Genomic DNA, 17,222 nt, shown 5'->3' on the forward strand with positions numbered 1-17,222 from the left:
GAAATAAATCACTATGCTTATTTTTAAGAAGTTGGTAAGGTACATTTGTACATTTTTTGTCATACACCTGGAGGGAACTATGGAGTTATGTAATGACTAGGAGGATCGAGGCAAACCGTCACTGTTCTCAATACCATAGAAATGTTGAGTGCATATCAGGAAAGCAACTTTTTACTTTAGTAGCAAAATCTAAAGCTGTCTACTTCCCTCATTCCTGACATAAGCACACAGAGCACTGCGAAGGGCAGAGCCGGGAGCACAACCACCATCATATGGACATTTCTTTTATAGGGACCCAAAGAACTGGAGCCAGCCAGAGAAGGCCGACTAGAGTGACTAGAGGCAAATAAATTTGTGTTTGTCCTCTCCTTCTTCAGCAATAAAATGTATATTACACACCTCAGTGGTTCTCCATCCTGGCTGCACACTAGAAACCCTTGGGTCCCACCCCAGGCCAGGCCAATTAAATCAGAACCTGTGTGGGCCCCAGCTGGCATCATTTAAAAAAACCTTCCAAGGACTTCTGATTTCTGATCCAGCATATAAGGAGCTTAGAAGTGATCACTGCCTCATAATAACAAATAAAGAGTTGAACAAATTGAAAAATCAACAACTCTTCTTAGATCCTGCGTAGGAGTGAGGTTAAATGTCTGCCCCCAAACTAGAGAGAGAGACAGGCAGATACAGAGAACCACAAGTTACAGAAGAAACCCACCTCCGTGGGAACAAGTTCCGGGTGGGAAAAACTAAACTGCAATTGACAAATTGCTAGAGGATCAATGTGGGCAATTCTGAAAGAGAATGATTTCAAGGGGACCCAGTTGTGGGGGAGCCCCCCAATGCTTTGTAAGATTTACCTCCAGGAGCTCTATGGTTCTTACAGTGAAAATCAGAGAAAAAACATCCCATCAGGTTCCTAACATGAGATGGAGACAAGTAACCATTTTGAAATATGCCAGTGCATTCTGCTCTTCTTAAAAAGGGCAGCCCTCAAGAGAATAAACTATCTTTTCAGAATCTAACATGCTAGGGTCTTATCAAAGTTTAATCAACCTGGTCTCCTCAACTGTGGTCTCCTCTAACAATCCTATAAACCTAAGAGGGTGGAAAAGGAAAAACCAAGAAGCACGTGTGAGGTTCACAGAGGCACAGACTTCCTGAAAGCCTAGGACCTAATCTTAGGACACTGGAATGCTTCCTTCCTCCCACACCTATGGCTACATTACTGAAGGCTTATTTACCACATTTTCTTTTATCCAGTAGATCATGTTTAGCTTTCAACAAAAAGTGACAAGGCACAATGAAAGGCAGGGAACACAGTTTAAAGAGACATAAGAAGCATTAGAACCAGACACAGATATGACAGGGATGCTGGAATAATCAGACTGAATTTAAAACTATAACTAAGATGTTGAAGGGTTGAATGGAAAAAGCGGACAATATATGAGAATAAATGGCTAATGGAAGTAGAGAGAAATGTTAGAGATCAAATACTAAAATAAAAATGAAGAATTTCTTGGATGGACCCTATTGGACATAGTGAGGAAAGCCTCTTTGAGTTTGAGGATTTGTCAATAGAAACCTTCAAAACTGAAAAGCGAAGAGGAAAGAGACGGGGGTTGGGTTGGGTGGGTGGGTGGGGAAGAACAGAAAATCCAAAAGGCATAACACACAAATAATGGTAACAACAAATGGAAAAGAAGGAAGGAAGGGGCAAAAGAATGTTTAAAACCATAACAACTGGGAACTTCTCCAAAAATGATATCGAACTGCAAATCCAGAAAGCTCAGAGAATTATCAGACAGAATAAAGGACAAAGATTTTACAGTTATTCACATCTGAATAAAACTGAAGAAAATTAAAGATAAAAAAATCTTGAAGGAAAAATAAATTCTTACTTCAGAGTATCAAAGATAACAAATACATCTGATTTCTCCTGAGAAACCTGGCAAGCAAGAAGAGAGTTAAATACAATGAAGTATTTAAGGCCTCAAGAGAAAAAAACCTCACCCAATAGAGTTCTGTAGCCTGTGACGCTATCCTTCAAAAAGAAGGATAAGTAATTTCTTAGACACACGAAAATTGAGGCAATTGGTTGCCAAGAAATGTTGAAAGAAGTTCTTCAGAGAGAAGGAAAATAATATAGGTCAGAAACTTGGAATTATATAGAAAAGGAGGAGCATCAAAAATGACCAAGTGAAGATAAAAAAATATTTATTTTATCTTATTTTTAATTGCTCTAACAGAAAATATTGTGTTCCAAATATTAGCAACAATGTATTTGATGCATGTAGGTTACGTTTAAGTGAAATGAATGACACCAGTTATATACAAAATGTGAGGGAAATGCTGCGAATATTTTATCACTGTAAGGTATGCTAACACTACCCAGGAAGTGGTACAGTCTTGATCGAAGTATCTTGAGTTAACTGTAAATGTACATTGCAAATGCTAAGTTACTGAAAGAGTAAAAAGAGAAGTAGAATTGCTATGCTAAGAAAGGTGAGAAAATACAACAATATAAAATGCTCAATTAAAACCCACAAAGGCAAAAAAAAGAGTGGAAGACAAAAATGGGACCAAAAAACAAGAAAATGAAGAAAAATCAACAAGACACATGGTAGATATTAATCCAAATATACCAATAATCATATATACTAATGGTCTCAAGATACCAATTGAGAGATTGTCAGAATAGATTAAAAAACAAAAACAGAAACAAGACCCAACTATATTTTGTCTACAAGAAACCCTCTTCAAATACAAAGACATATGTAGTTTAAAGGTAAGATGATGGAGATAGACTCCTAATGCCAATCAAAAGAAAGTGGAGAAGCCCTATTAATTTTAGATAGAGCAGATTTCAGGGAAAATTGATCAGAAATAAAGAGGGGCATTACTTTGTGATACCGAGGTCAGTTCTCCAGGACTTAACTGTTCCTAATGTGTGTGTACCCAGCAGAGTGTTAAAATATGAGGCAAAGTCAAAACTACCTGCAGGGAGATGGAGATGCGTTCACTATTGTAGTGGAGGCCTCAACACCCCTCTATCAGAAATAGATCAAGCAGGCAGAAAATCAGTAAGAACATAGTTGAAATCGACACCACCATAAATCAACTGAATACTCTGACATCGATAGGCCACTGCATGTAACAGTAGTAGAATACACATTCTTTCCAATCACTGAGGTAGACTACATTCTGGGCACATTTTATCAAAATTTGAAGAATAAAAAAAAAATCATATATGGTATGTTTTCAAGAAATTACACTAGAAATAAAAAAGAAAGAGAGCAGGAAAAGCCCCAATGTTTCAAGAATAAGAAACACATTATCTCAAGTTATTCCTCAAATAACCCTAGGAGGTACCTGTTGTCAGCTCCATTTCACACACAAGGGTGACGGGTCTTGATGGGGGTTTAGTAATTCTGAGATCACAGAGTTACTGGGAAGCACAGAGATTTAATTTAAACCCAGCTTGCCTTGAGGAAAACCTTGAGCTCTGAAGGAATGGCAGCAGAGCCTCCTGGCCCCAATGGGGGTCAGGGGACAGTCCAGGTGTCAAAGCCACTGGAGGAAACTGGCCAACCGTGTTCTTGGTCCAGGATGGGAAGTGTAAAGTCCACTAATCTCTTAATTGGAAATGATCCTGGGAGCCCCCTGGGAAGCAACGTATTGTCTTCCCTGACACCTTTTTTCTTAAGAAGAGGATGGCAGGCCCACAGCGTTGAGTGTGGATGTGCTTTATTTTGGCTAGTGACCCACAGTCCTGCTGGAGGTGTAGGGGTGAGGACTGGCACTCTGAAGCACTATAGACATGGGCCACCCCCTCCTCAGGGGTGACACTTGGAACAGTTGGAGGCACTCAAAATGAGGGGCAGATGTTTTGTCTACAGCTGTAGAAAAGGGGGAGATTTCATGTCACTCTGACACAAGTATCTGAAAAGGCTCGTGTGAAGGTGGAGGCAGATCTCTCCATTTCTCTTGTTCTTTCTTCTTTCCTCTCCCTCTTTCTGTCACTCTTTGGTGTGAATGGATTGTTTGTGCTTCCTAAAAAATAAAACAGTTCTTAAGGCATCAAGAATTATTGGAACATTAAAAAGTTTCATTAAGTAAATAGCATCTGATGTTTCTTCTTTCTGGTGCTATCACAATTGTAATTGACTATTGATTTGATTTTCTGGTAATAGCTCTGTCTAAGGTCACCAAAGGCATAAACTTCATATTCTGTTTCTTCTTCTACATTCCCAGCAACTAGTGCAATTCATTTACTTATGCATGCAATATATTTTGAGGGGGAAACGATTACATGCATGTTAAGTACTGTGTTAAGTACTGGAGGTACAAAGAAAAATAGGTCAGTCTCTGCCCTCAAAAGTATATGATCCAAGTCTATAAGGGTGTAAAGATCTAGATCACTATATATCCCCTGCTAATAAAAACTGGATTATTAGCATAAATCACACTTTCTACTCTTTGTTCCCTCCAAATTAAACCAATATTTTATTATTTTCTCCTTTATCATATGTTTCTTATGTAGATAGTCTCAGGCTGAAGAATTAATGCTCAAGGTCTGCATCATGTGATTTAGAAAAAAATCTTATTCTCACTATTCAAGTGATCCTTTATTTCCTTAGTCAAACAATGACATAGATCAATTTTTCTTTTTTCAACTCAAAACTACTTCATGGGTTTGCTTAATTCTACAATGTGGTTTTCCCACTGGAATTAATTTTCATATTGCTAAATACTGACTGATGGCTGATGTCACCAGGATAATGGAAGGGTATTTTAGATACTCTTATTGCTGGAAAGTGGAATGAATGAGAGAGAGAGAGAGAGAGAGAGAGAGAGAGAGAGAGAGAGGTGAGGTGTGGGTGGGGGTGAGACACAGGAAGATATAAACCTGGAAGCTTGTATTAGAGTCACATTATCTATGGCCTGGTGTTTTCTGATAAGGAATGGAAGCTCTGTTCATTCGGGCAAAGAAGGGGGATACATAGTCTTCCACATGGAACAGATCAGAGTTGGTCTTGATGTGTGGGGTGAAGTAGAATGTGTCGGATGTGTGTAGAGGGAGGAGTGAGGAGGCTAAGATTAGGAGGTGACTTCCCAGTGCTGCTGACACAGGATGGGGGCTGACCTAGGCTGTGCCAGTAGGCAGAGGGCAGGACTGGATGGAGAGATGCTTCCAAGACCAAGTCCCGAGGACTTCCTGCTCCCCCAGCTGAAGTGCAGGAGGGGAGGGACGGCTGGAGGAGATGCTTCTGTTTTCTGTCTGGGGTTGAGAAAGGGAGTGAAGGAGCCAAGGCTAGTTTGGGATATATTAAATTTGCAGTGTCCCATTATGTAATTGGAAATTTGGATTCTAAGCTTGGAGGAGAAACTGGGAGCAGGGCATTGCAGTGCATTGCAAGAAGATAAGCTAGAGAGTAGAGCTGTGGGAGCCTGATATTCAAGGAAGAAGCAGGGGAGGAGTCAGGGCGACTGAGAAAGGATAATCAGAAAGACATGGCAAGAAGACAATGGTGCGCCCAAGGTCTAGGAGGCAGGGATGGCCTCGGAGGCCTGGTTCTGAGTTTCCACATTCTTTTCTAGGAAGGTTACTCTCAGGACTGTAGGAGGCAGTCTTTGTTGTGGCCACACCTGATCCCTGGAACCTGTGAAGACGCTATTGTACATGGAGAAAGGAATTTGGGATATGAAATCAAGGTTAGAGAACCTAAAAACAGAGATTATCCTGGATTATCCCGGGGGGCTCTGACAAGGGGATTTGGCAGGCGGAGGAGGGGACTGGAGAGGCGTGATGGTGGGAGAGGCAGAGAAACTCAAAGCATGAGAGGAGCTTGTTTCACCATCGCTAACCCTAACGATGGGGGCGGGGGAAGGAGGCCATGAGCTAAGAAATGCAGGTGGCTTCTGAGAGGCTGAGAATGGCTTCAGCTGCTGCCAGCAAGGGGATCTCATGGCTGCTACTGCAAGGACAGGGTCTTGCCAGCAACCTGAATCAGCAAGGGAGAAGGTTCCACCCTGGGACCTCCAGGAAGGAACACGGCCCTACTGACACCTTGACGTTAGCCCAGGGAGTCCCAGGTTAGGCTTCTCTTTCTTTTTTTCCTTAGTAGAAGGTAGGCTGGTTGGCTGGCCAGAGCTGGCCGTCATGGTCCCCTTAGAGACGTGCTCTCAAGTTTACCACAGTCTCTACCACTCCCTGTTGTCTCTCATGGGCTACTTTACTAATTTACGAAAACCAGCCTGCACTCTCTAGGGGATTGCCTTTGTGACAGCGGCTGAAACTGGCATTAGAACATGTTAGAACTAGAATCTCTCAAGTGAGGGCATGAGAAACCTGAAGGAGCAATCAACACGACTCGATGAAAGAGCAGATTCTTCTCCTATCTGAGTTGGTCCTCGCAAGTGTCACCAGCCCTTTTAAATAACATGCTTGTGTGTTCTTCCATACCTGCATCTGAGTATGCCCAGGATGAATGTGGAGAGGGAGGAAATTAAGAAATGGAAAGACTCGGTTTCATGTGGGCCAGCTAAACTCTTTTTTTCTATCTTAAGTTTAATCTGCCTCCTGTCAACATTGGGTTCAGCCATGCCTGAGCCCCATACCTGAAGGCCTTTAGGCATGTGACGCTGGGTCAGCATTTTACTAGATCAGTCACCTTGTGGCACTAGCCTTACATTCTCTCTGGTCCAATGAGCAGGGCTCTTGACTTGTTCCTTATTTTTTAGCGGGGGTGGGGTGGGGCTGGGGTCCTGGGGGATTGAACTCAGGGGGTGCTTTACCTACCAAGCCCCATCCTCAGCATTTATTTATTTATTTTTTTGAGACACGGTCTCTTTAAGTTGCTGAGGTCTCACTAAATTGCAGAGGCCAGCTTATAGGTTGGCTTTGAACCTGCAACCCTCCTGCCTCAGCTTTTGGAACCTCTGGGATTACAGGTGTATAACACTATGTCTGGTTGACTTATTCCTTTTTGATTGAGCTCTTTCCTGGTACCTCAGTTCCATAACTAGACTCTTCTCCTTTTCTTTCCTAGTTCCTTGTCTAAGTTTTGGCCTGATTTTTAGGTATTCTGTTTCATAACCACTTTTCCTTTGATTAATTGAAGTCCTGCTTTGGAGATCTAACCTCATCACAGAGGAGGGTGAAGAATCTCATTTGCTGCTTCCGGAACTTCCTTCTGGATGCTTGCCGGGCTGGGCCTTCTTCCTGGGCCTGCAAGGCACCCGACAACTTGCTCGCCTACCTCACACCTCTCCTCAGTAGTCATGTCTGCCCACAGTTTTTCTGAACCTCCTGAAATCACAGCCCCACTGGATGATCTCAGTCCTTTTTGGACATCACAATATTTTCCATCCTTTGGAAAAGTCTAGGAAATAAAGGTCATACGCATAGCAGGGCACTTTGGCTGGAAAATTGAAAGGAGTCTCCAAAAAGCTTTCTAGTTCTGCTGAATCCTGCAACCCATAGAGACGTCAAGCCAACCTCTCCTCAGTCATCCCCAGTTCAGAGACTGTTCGGGGAACCCTGTCATTTTACATGTCACTCTTTTTAAAGGACAGAAAATGAGCCTAGTTACTCTAAAATTAAGACTAGTGTTTGAGTCTTTAGGTCAATAACTTTATGAAGAATCTGTTAGTCAGCAAATGAATGGAATTCCAGGGCAGAGCTATTCCTTTTGTGCATGAGAATTTGCATGGATGGCTACCACAGAACAAGAACAGGACAGGGTGTGCAGACTGCCATTTATCACCTAGTGATCTTGGAAAGTCACTCGCCTTCTCCATGCATGTTTGTTCTTCATCTCTGAAAATAAATGATTTCTGACCTGGCTACTCAGAGAGTTGTTGGGATGATTTTCTGAGACAATAGATGCCTCATTGTGAAAATGGGAGATTCTAGCATTAAAAGACCCTGCTGTATTACCTCAGAGAATAACAGTACCTTGCTTCCCACAGTGTTCAATGACACTTCCATCCATATGTCACGGGATTCTTCAACAACCCTGAACCAGAGTTTGCACAGGGCCATGCAGCTACAGAGTGAGCCTCGGAGCCCAGGGACCCAGCTCACTGTGGGAAGACCATCTCCAACAGGACTCCCAGGCTCAGGGAGGCCAGGAACATTCTCTTATGCTCTCTGCCCACATCTTACCCACTACGGTCTTCTCCTGCCATGTCTGAGCTGTTGTCCTAGTCCCTTTTTGATTTTTCTAGGGGCAGATGGCATCAGGGCATTTCATTTCTGACCAGAAAAGGTTCTGACAGCATTGGGAGGCGTCTGAGAGATGATTTGTCTCAGTGGAGCCTGACTTGATTACTTCTTCTTTTTGGGTTGGAGCAATTTTTGTCTAAAAGGAGAGAAAAGAATAGCCTGTTATCACCAGGGCAACAAGGCAACTGGAATTGCTCTGTTTTCTAGTTCACTGTTGTCATTTATTTATTTTATTATTTATTTTTAAGAAATAGCCACGGCCAGACCTAGAACTCCTTGCCTAGGGGACAGGGCTTCCCGAATGCTCATTCTCACCTTCCCACAGTTTTTAACCTCTGAAGCCATATGCATCTCTTTCCCAGTGTAAAGAGATTCAAAGTTACCCGGATGATTCCCAGGCACCACCACTGGCCAATGACACTCAGGAAGCTCCAAGTCCTTACTGGAGCTTAGAAGCTGGTCAGACAAGGTGGAATGGCTGGCAAGAAAACAGGCCTGCCATCCTCGGAGGCTGCTGTCTATAACCTTGAACTTCAAGCAACTCTTTGGCACTCTTCTTTGATTTTGATCGGCTCAAATCCTTTCTGTTCTTATTGCTGATGTCCTGTCAAGAGCACATCTCTGCTTTCTTTCCTACCTTACACATCATACCCTAAAGAGCTAGACCAAGTGGAAAGCTGGTAATGAGGGATCATCTGGAACACTCTTTGTCTCCAACCATAGTGTGTTCTGTTGAAAAGTGAGGCAGGGACTCCATATTCCTAAAAGTGCCTGTCCTAGTTCAAGATGAGCAAGGATCCCTCACAGAGAAATCCCTGCCTAGCTGCCCCTGCCCCAGGTGCCCTCACCCCAGAAAGAAGGGTCAGCCTGGTTCTACATGCTGAACTGTCAGAATGTGGAGCTAGGTCTCTCCCATTGTAATCTTGGACAGAGCCCCTCAGAACTGAGGATTTCCAGCTCATGCCTACCCCAGGAAAGGACCCAGCTGCAAGGAAGATGGTTCAGCTCTCGGTTGGGAAAGGTTTCCAGATGATGCTAGACAAACACAAAGAAAAACTTGATCAGAACTCATGTCTCAAACTCTATCACTTAGGGAATTGTAGTCTGGGGAGGAGGATCCAGGAGAGCTTCCAGGAAACCCTCTGGGGAAGGTGTTGGGAAAGTTCCAGAGATGTTTGAGAGACCTGGTTTGCATGCCGTGTTATTTTCTGTCCCTGCTACATAGACCCAGGGAGGTGAAATAAGGAGGTTAAGCCAGATCAACTCTAGACTCACCAGATCTTAGGGCTGCTTGGACTCAGGGATCATGGCAGTGTTCCACAGTGGCCTCCCCCATTCAGCTACAACAGAACACACATAATGCAGCTCATTCCAGCTGGCATTTCATGACCATGAGAAGCAGAAAATCAGTATCCCCACCTTCTTCTCCGATTAAAAGCTGATACTTGGTATAGGAAGGAAAGGTTTATTGGGAGAGGCCATATGGAAAATAAGTAGGTCTACTGCTTCAGAGTGGGGTTGACTCCTTGTCAGTAAAGCTGGGGGAAAAACATATAATATGCCCCCCCCCAACACAGAAGGCAAGGACCCTGGGGTTTGCTATAGGGATGAGAAGTCAGTAGCAAGAGCCTCCGATAAGAGGACATATAGGATGTAGGCACTGCCCAAGCCAGCAGGAGGTCTCGGTGTGAAGGGGAAGTAGCTGTGGGTGGTCTCTTAAGGCTTGCCTTTCACACCTGAATTGGGCAGAAGAGTTAGCAGAGACAGAGAAAAGCTCAAGGCAGCTGCTTCAAGGGGCTAAAGAAGAATCAAGGCGACACAATTATTCAGGTAATAGCTGTGTATGGAGCCCTCAAAGTAGGCCAGGAAGAATTACTTTTCACCCCATCTCTGCCACTCACAAGCTGTGTGACCTTGAGCAAGTCACTTCCTATTGTGGGGTCTCAGTCTCCTCCTAGTCAGTAAGTGGGCAGGCCAAGCTGCCTTAACCAACCTCTAATTGAGTAGTAGTGGACTCTTGAGAATAGTGGATTTCCAACTCACAATTTTGGATTGAACTTGCATCCCCCCGCTGTTGAGGCCCAAACCACTCCACACCTCTGAGCATGGTGAATCTTAGGACGCCCTCGTCTCCTGGAGAAGGAGGAAAGCAGTGTGTTAAAAACCCTACGACACCTAAGAAGATGAATCTTCCGAAGCAAGCAAAAAGCCCTTCTCTAACATTTCTCACATTGCAGGTGTTAATAAGTGCAGACTTTTGTTATCTTAAATCTGGCAGTGGGTGGAAAGAATGCTCAAGGTCCTTCAGCCCATGTGAGGGCTCTCTGGGGGTCCTTCAGCCCATGTGAGGGCTCTCTGGGCCTGGACCCTGATCCCTTCATTCTGGGCATTCCACTGCCCTCTCCTCTCTTTTAATACCAGAGAAGATTTAGGGATTTACTTCCCTGGAGCTCAGCTACAGGAAATATGCCAGAGGCTGGGACTCTTCGGCTTCCACTATAGAGCACTTCTTCTTCTCGGCCCAGGTATGGATTACTTGCCCCGCCTATCTGCGTCTCTCTCCCTTTTTCCTCCTTTCTATTTCCTTCCTTGTCCTCCATCCACACTCCTGTTACCGCCTAGGGGTGCTGGGTTCTTTGTCTCCATTCAGCAAAGAATTGAAGAACAGGACACAGAGATACAGGCAAGCAGCAGGTTTATTGCAAAAGTGACAGAGACAGATTTCTCCAAAGAGAAGGGGCCCCAGAGCCGGGAATCTGGTGGAGGAGTTTTGGCTTGTTCTTTTTATGGTCTCTGGAATTTCTTCCTTCCCTTATCTCCTCCCCTGTCCATTCTCTCCTCAATGTATTGATAGGTGCCCATCCATCCACACACCTGTTTCAGTTTTTCTATTGGATCCCCACTTAGAGCACAAGAAATGTCTGTCTGATTGAGTCCCCTGCTTGTGTCTGTGAGCTCTTTTTTTTTTTTCTTGGTACTGGGGATTGAATTCAGGGGCTCTCAACCACTAAGCCACATCCCCAGCCCTATTTTATTTAGAGACAGGGTCCCACTGAGTTGCTTAGCACCTTGCTTTTGCTGAGATTGGCTTTGAACTCGAAATCCTCCTGCCTTAGCCTCCTGAGTCGCTGGGATTACAGGCCTGCCCAGCCTGTGAGCACTTTTGTCAACAGGATGTTGACCTCATTAGAAGACTCTTTCCATGCTCCTTTGTTCTGGCTCTGTCCCTAACTTCCTCACTCACCATCTTGCCCTTGCTGCCTAAGTCCTTCTACATCTCCTTACCCCCATCCTAAATAAGCCCTCTTGTCCATAAGGACACTTTGCCCCAAGTACTGGAGAGGTTCCTGATTTCCGGCTGCTGACCTAACATTTTGCAAGGCACAAGGCTGTTGAGTTAATGGTCATCATGCAGCTTCAGCTAGGGAGGTAGGTGATGTACTTCCTAGGGGTGAGATTGAAGGATAATGAAATTGATAAATCCCCAACACAGAGTGTGACCTGGGAGGAGGGAGGGAGAGAGAAGCCAAAGCTTTGATCTTTTCCATAAATCACTTCTCAGTGATATGACAGTGAAACTACACATTGAACTTGTTCCCATGGCAATACAATGACCCCTGGAGGTCAGATGAGCACTGGACTCTGAACCCAGAACCCTCTATCCCTGTCCTGTAAAAATACTGCTTAATTAAAAACTGTGCCCAGAAGGAAACAAGTTCCAGATATTTGCAACCTTTTGTCCATGTCCTGTCACAGTCTTCGAGAATTGAGACACCCCCCAACGTAACCTATATAGACCCATACCTCCCCCGTAATCAGTACCATTTTCCACCCAGAAAGTGAGCCCTCCGCTGCCTGACTTCACTGCTGAATAAAGGCTTTGCTGGATTCATGAGGTGGGCACCCGTCTGGGTCACTTCTGTGCTTACAGAGATTCCTATCAGAGGAGCAGGAGTCAGGCCCTGCAGTGGGCCCAGGGTCGCTTCCCCAGCTGTTCCCAAGGGTCTTTGCTGGCACGCTAAGAAGCGGGTGTTATGTATGACATGAAAGCTGGCATGGGGACAGGGCTGGGTGTCTGGGAAAATGGATGTGAGAATAAGGCAGGTTTCAGCCAGATCAAGAGAATGTTCTGCTCCACCATAGTGCCATGAGTTGCTGTTTTTAATATTCCTCTCCTATCTCTGCTTTTGTTCTGATGCTGGTCTTGTCCTTAAATTCACAGACTCTGATTTCCAGAACTTTCTACTGAGAGTAGACTGACCTGTCCCATGCTCCTCCCTTCATTAAAATTCTCTTGCACTAAAGTACTAATCTTAGTTGTATTTCCATATTAGGAAAGGGACTGGGTTTAATGGCTTTGTGCCAAGAAAATGTGTGTGTGTGTATACACACAATTAAATACATATACAAATTATATATAATATATTTAATATAAATAAGTACACATGTATAAAAAAGGTATAGATATATACTTATTTATTTAAATAATAAATATCTTTTAAATATATACTTAAATAAATATATATACTTAAGTTATGCTTAAGTATAAATAAGCATATGTACTTTAAGTAAAAGTACATATGCTTATTTATATTTTAAATAAACATATTAATAATATATTTTAAATAATGTAATATATTATAATAAATATTAAATGTTATATATCATTTTAAATAGGCATATTAATACACGATTATATGATATATGTAGATTAATAACTATATTAATCCCTCACAATCACACCTCCCAAAGATAACTCAATTGACACTTTTATCTTTATTTCTAAGGTTTTTTCCTATGCTTTTATACAATTATATGTATCTGTAACAAGATACACACACACACACACATATGTATCACATTAAAACTATGCCATTAATCCAATTTTAATTTTTTTTCTCACTTAACTTTTTAAATTAAATGCTTTTCAAGTAGTAGGGTTTAATGGATAGTTGGGGCAGGGAGCCTCTTAAACAGCAGTGAGGCAAGTTACTGCCTCCAGGTGACACCAGGTGGACCGTGGCGCCAGGCCCCGAAGTCTCATGGGAGCCAGTGCTGGGGAGCAGTAATGGAGGAGGTATCCTTTCGATAATGCTGGAAGCCACTGATAAGATGTACTTTATCCTGAGGCCTCCCATTTCTCCAAAGACCAAGTTAAGGAGCTATCTACTGTTCTAGCAAACACCCCCCTGTGCCCTGTGAGTCTGACAGTTGGCCCTCGGGCCCTTGCTCTCTCTTCTCAAGTCTCAGTTGCTGCAGGATGAGGATGAGTGCTTACCTCCACTTGAAGGAGGGTATTTGTATGCAGGTTTAGAAGCACATTTTCTGTCTTTCATCCCCTTTCCCATGTGTTGCAGGTAAGAGCGGGCTGCCTTCCAAGTACAAAACCTGTGGGAAGAAGGGCCTTCAGTCACAGGGAGAAAACCCCCTGTGGAGGGGGCTAGAATAAAGAGGCCAGGGGAAACCGGAGAGGACCAGTCCTCAGAGAGCATGGGTGTCCAACGGAGAAGAGAAGAGCAACATGGCCTCCAGTGTTGCTCTCAGAGGCCCTTCTTCTGAGGTCTCTTTTTTGTCCAGAACTGGCTTCAGCAAGGGCCTGGTCTGGGCAGTACGATGGGACTTTCTTCTGGAGCCACTAGTGAATGGAGCTGGTGAAGAATCTGCTATGCCTGGTCCTGGAGCAGGGATAACTCTTGGGATACTTGCTTTATTTAACCCCAGCTGATGCAGCTGGAATGTCCGCCCGGGTTTCCCTCTGCCCCTTCCTGAGGTCCTGGATCTCCTACCTTCTTCTCAGCAGGCCTTTCTCTGGAATAGCCAGTGGCTCCCAGGCTCCTGAATCACTGTGACCTGAGAACTGTTGCTCCCTAGGGCCCCCCAGCACTCACCGTGGTATCCTCCCTGGCCCCCTAGCTCCTCGCTACCCTCTGCCAGTCCTGGGGTTGGACCCCTTGTTCCGTCTTGGCTAAGACTTTATTTATTCTCTATGCTCCCCTGGCTCTGGTGGTCTTGCCTGCTGCTGTCCTCTCCACTCCCCGAGGGGCAGCTCTTCTATCACCGTTGCTTTGTCCCATCCCACCTGCTGCACAGTGTCCCTCCCCTGACTTTCCAGTATGCCACAGGTGCATTACTTATGCTGGAAAGAGACCAAGAGAACTGGTTTCTAATCCTGGTTTTACCACTTACCAAGTGGCCTTAGGCAAGTCCCTTAACTACTCTGTGCCTCAGTTTCCTCATCTATAAAGCAGGGGTAATAATGCTTTGCACACCCACCTCATAGTGTTGTTGAGGGATTCTTTGAGATAATACACATGAACACAATTTGCACAACATAAATCTCTTTGCAAGTGTATAGGAAATCAAGTAAAGAACCAACTGCATGTGGATTAAGGATCAAAAACCCCCTGAAGCAACTGTAATCTTTCTTAAGACAGACTGGGAAGCAGAGCACTGAGTTGCACCAGGAGAAGCATATTTTTCAGAAGTTTCCCTTAAAAGGTCCCAGGATGAGTTTTCTATTTAGTCCTGGTTAGGAATTCTAAAATTAGTGCCATCAGATAGCAATTGATATTTAAAAGGTTAACTGCTTACAAATTAAGATTTTTGTATTTATGTAAACCTGTTTTAAATAATTTATTATCTTAGGGATTTTAAAATAAAGGTTGGTAAGCAGATTTTATAATTTTATTTTATTAAAGTCACATTTTGGAAGGAAAGAAGGGAAACTGAGGAGACAGAGTCAAATCATGATCCCCGTTAGTCTTGTCTAGGGAAATACCACAGTTGTCCTCTGGTCGCTGCCACATACTATGTGGAAGACATGAAGTAGGACTGTGGCAGAACACAGGGGAACTGGGAGAATGGAGGCCAGTCGGCCAGCCCACTCCTTGGGGCAGGTTAGGAACCAGTGGGCACAGGTTGCCTTTGGTCTGTGGATATTTTGTTCCTTTTCACGTTTTGGCCTTCACAGGCTCCTCACCACATTTTCATTTTGAATTAGTTGCCACATTTGCCACTTTAACCTTGGAAGACGTGTCATAAAGTTCTGAATTTCTACTTCCTCTTGAAAATTGAAATATTTAGCAAATTATCACAGTGGCAATAATTTGGACGCAGCAGTAAAATGCTTCTCTGTGACTCTTTCCACGAGGCTCCCAAGCACAAGCAACTGTGTTAGTCAGCCTCGACACAAGTTCTCCCCAAGGAGCTATATCCACTTCACCCTTAGGTGAGAAAGGCCCAAGAAAACCTCACGCTGTCACTCCAGGCAAACCAGGGAGGGCGGAGCCGAGGAGCCCCTTGTTCTGCCTCCCTGTCTCACTCCTCCTCCATCCTCTGATTCAGCGTTCAGTGTGAGGGACAGAGTGCATCAAGTAGGACAAGAACCGCCATCATATTCCCCACGACAATGGAAATTAGGAACGAGAGGCCCCGAGGAAGGCAGCAGTCTGTCCGGAAAGCTAAATGTGTTTTCCTGGCTTGGCAGTTGCTGGGTAAAGGGAGAGGGTTACCTTTTCCAGAAGTACATAATGACGGGGAAGATGGACATGACAGCCCCGTGGAAGGTGGTCCGATCCAGGTGGCCCTCTGAAACTGCAGCAAGGATAGCCTCCTTCTGGGACTCAGAGATATTCACCTACCCACAGAGTGGAGCCTGTTACCGGCAGAGCTTCCAGGAAAGGCGGGCCATCTCTCCTAGCCCCCGGGACCCTCAAGACCACCCCATTCCAGAAGGCAGAGCTTTCTGTGGGCTTGCTGCTATGTAGGACATTGAGTTGGTCCAAGACTCAGGACATGCCTGGCAATTAGCTTTCAGGGTTTTTATGGGAGAATTACTTCTTGGTGAACGCCAAAGCGGAGTGGGAGTCCTCCTTACCCTCAGCTTTGGAGGGATGTCAGAATTCAGGAAGAGCCTTAGGATAATGTTAATTTTGGCCTGCAGCAGCAGTAGGTCATTCTCAGTGTATGTCCTGTTGACCTGCAGCATTTGAGCTGAACTCACCAAATCATTAAATCTGAAGAAGAGACATGATGCAAGAAATCACAAGGAGAAGATGAGAACAGTGAGTGTAGGGCACCAGACTTATTTCTGGCTTGAAAAAGGCAGGGCCAGCTCTGGGCCAGGTTGTGACTTCATTCAACCATAATTCACTCATTGACAAGTATTAATTGAGCACAGATCACCTGCCAGATGATATGCTAAGTGCTCTTTCAATTGCATTTATTTTTAGGAGATTTTAGAGGAGATTTCTTTTTTTTTTTTTACTGCTTGGTGGGGCTGAATCACTATACTTCTTACACCAAGCCAATCTATGCCGGGAGGTTTTAAGGATGGAAAGTCAGGAGAGGAAGGAAAGGAAGGAGAGATGGGGAACTTACCTCTCAATTTCAGATAAGAAATATAAATCATTAATTGCAAAGTTGACAATGATGACCCTGTGACCATATATACGGCGCTTTAGAAGGGTCATCTCTCCATTCTCTGGGTCTGCACTCCGGATGTTGGTGGACAATGGGATTGGACGTACTGATAAACTGGATGACCCGGGGAAATCTGGGGGAGAGAGGAAGTAATTATAATCTGGTGTGACGAAGTCACTCTTCAGTCTGAAGCTTTCAGCCTGGGCATAACTACAATGAAGAAAGGAGACATGGACCCACCCTCTGAGCCTATTGACATGGTCATTCTCTACCATTAGGCAAACAGCCCCTTAGACTTGAAGGGCTGCTGAAAAATCCATCTGCTCAGATTGTGTGACAAGGCACATACAAAAAAACAAAAACTCAGTTGAGCACCAAAGGATATTTTCATGGTCCTTGTTGGACAGAGAGATAATCACAGTGTAGTTATGCTAAATCCGAAGGTTTCTGCAGAGACTGTGAAAACTGAACCAGCCAACTTGACTTTCTGTTTATCAAGGAAGCAATTTGGAGTAAATGGGGGAAAACAACATAAAGGAAAAGACAAAACAAAGGTTTACTAAAGAAACCGAGG

The 17,222-nt window shown here is 44.1% G+C and overlaps 1 protein-coding gene across 1 annotated transcript in view; it reads right to left on the reverse strand.

Annotated features, from left to right (window-relative positions):
• Positions 1–3,727: 3,727 nt before the first annotated feature.
• Rgsl1 (regulator of G protein signaling like 1) overlaps positions 3,728–17,222 on the reverse strand; it is a 47,483-nt gene continuing 33,988 nt past the window's right edge. The window contains exons 16-24 of the mRNA XM_048810219.1: positions 16,607–16,781; positions 16,104–16,242; positions 15,739–15,863; positions 13,506–13,615; positions 10,271–10,360; positions 9,503–9,567; positions 9,196–9,262; positions 8,168–8,363; positions 3,728–4,050 (exon numbers count right to left, since the gene is read on the reverse strand). Coding sequence (XP_048666176.1) covers positions 9,509–9,567; positions 10,271–10,360; positions 13,506–13,615; positions 15,739–15,863; positions 16,104–16,242; positions 16,607–16,781 — 698 coding nt within the window. The 3' untranslated portion in view covers positions 3,728–4,050; positions 8,168–8,363; positions 9,196–9,262; positions 9,503–9,508. The remainder of the gene's footprint in view (positions 4,051–8,167; positions 8,364–9,195; positions 9,263–9,502; positions 9,568–10,270; positions 10,361–13,505; positions 13,616–15,738; positions 15,864–16,103; positions 16,243–16,606; positions 16,782–17,222) is intronic.

The sequence above is a fragment of the Marmota marmota genome, unplaced genomic scaffold (genome assembly GCF_001458135.2).
Source record: "Marmota marmota marmota unplaced genomic scaffold, marMar, whole genome shotgun sequence".
NCBI classification, from domain to species: domain Eukaryota; kingdom Metazoa; phylum Chordata; class Mammalia; order Rodentia; family Sciuridae; genus Marmota; species Marmota marmota.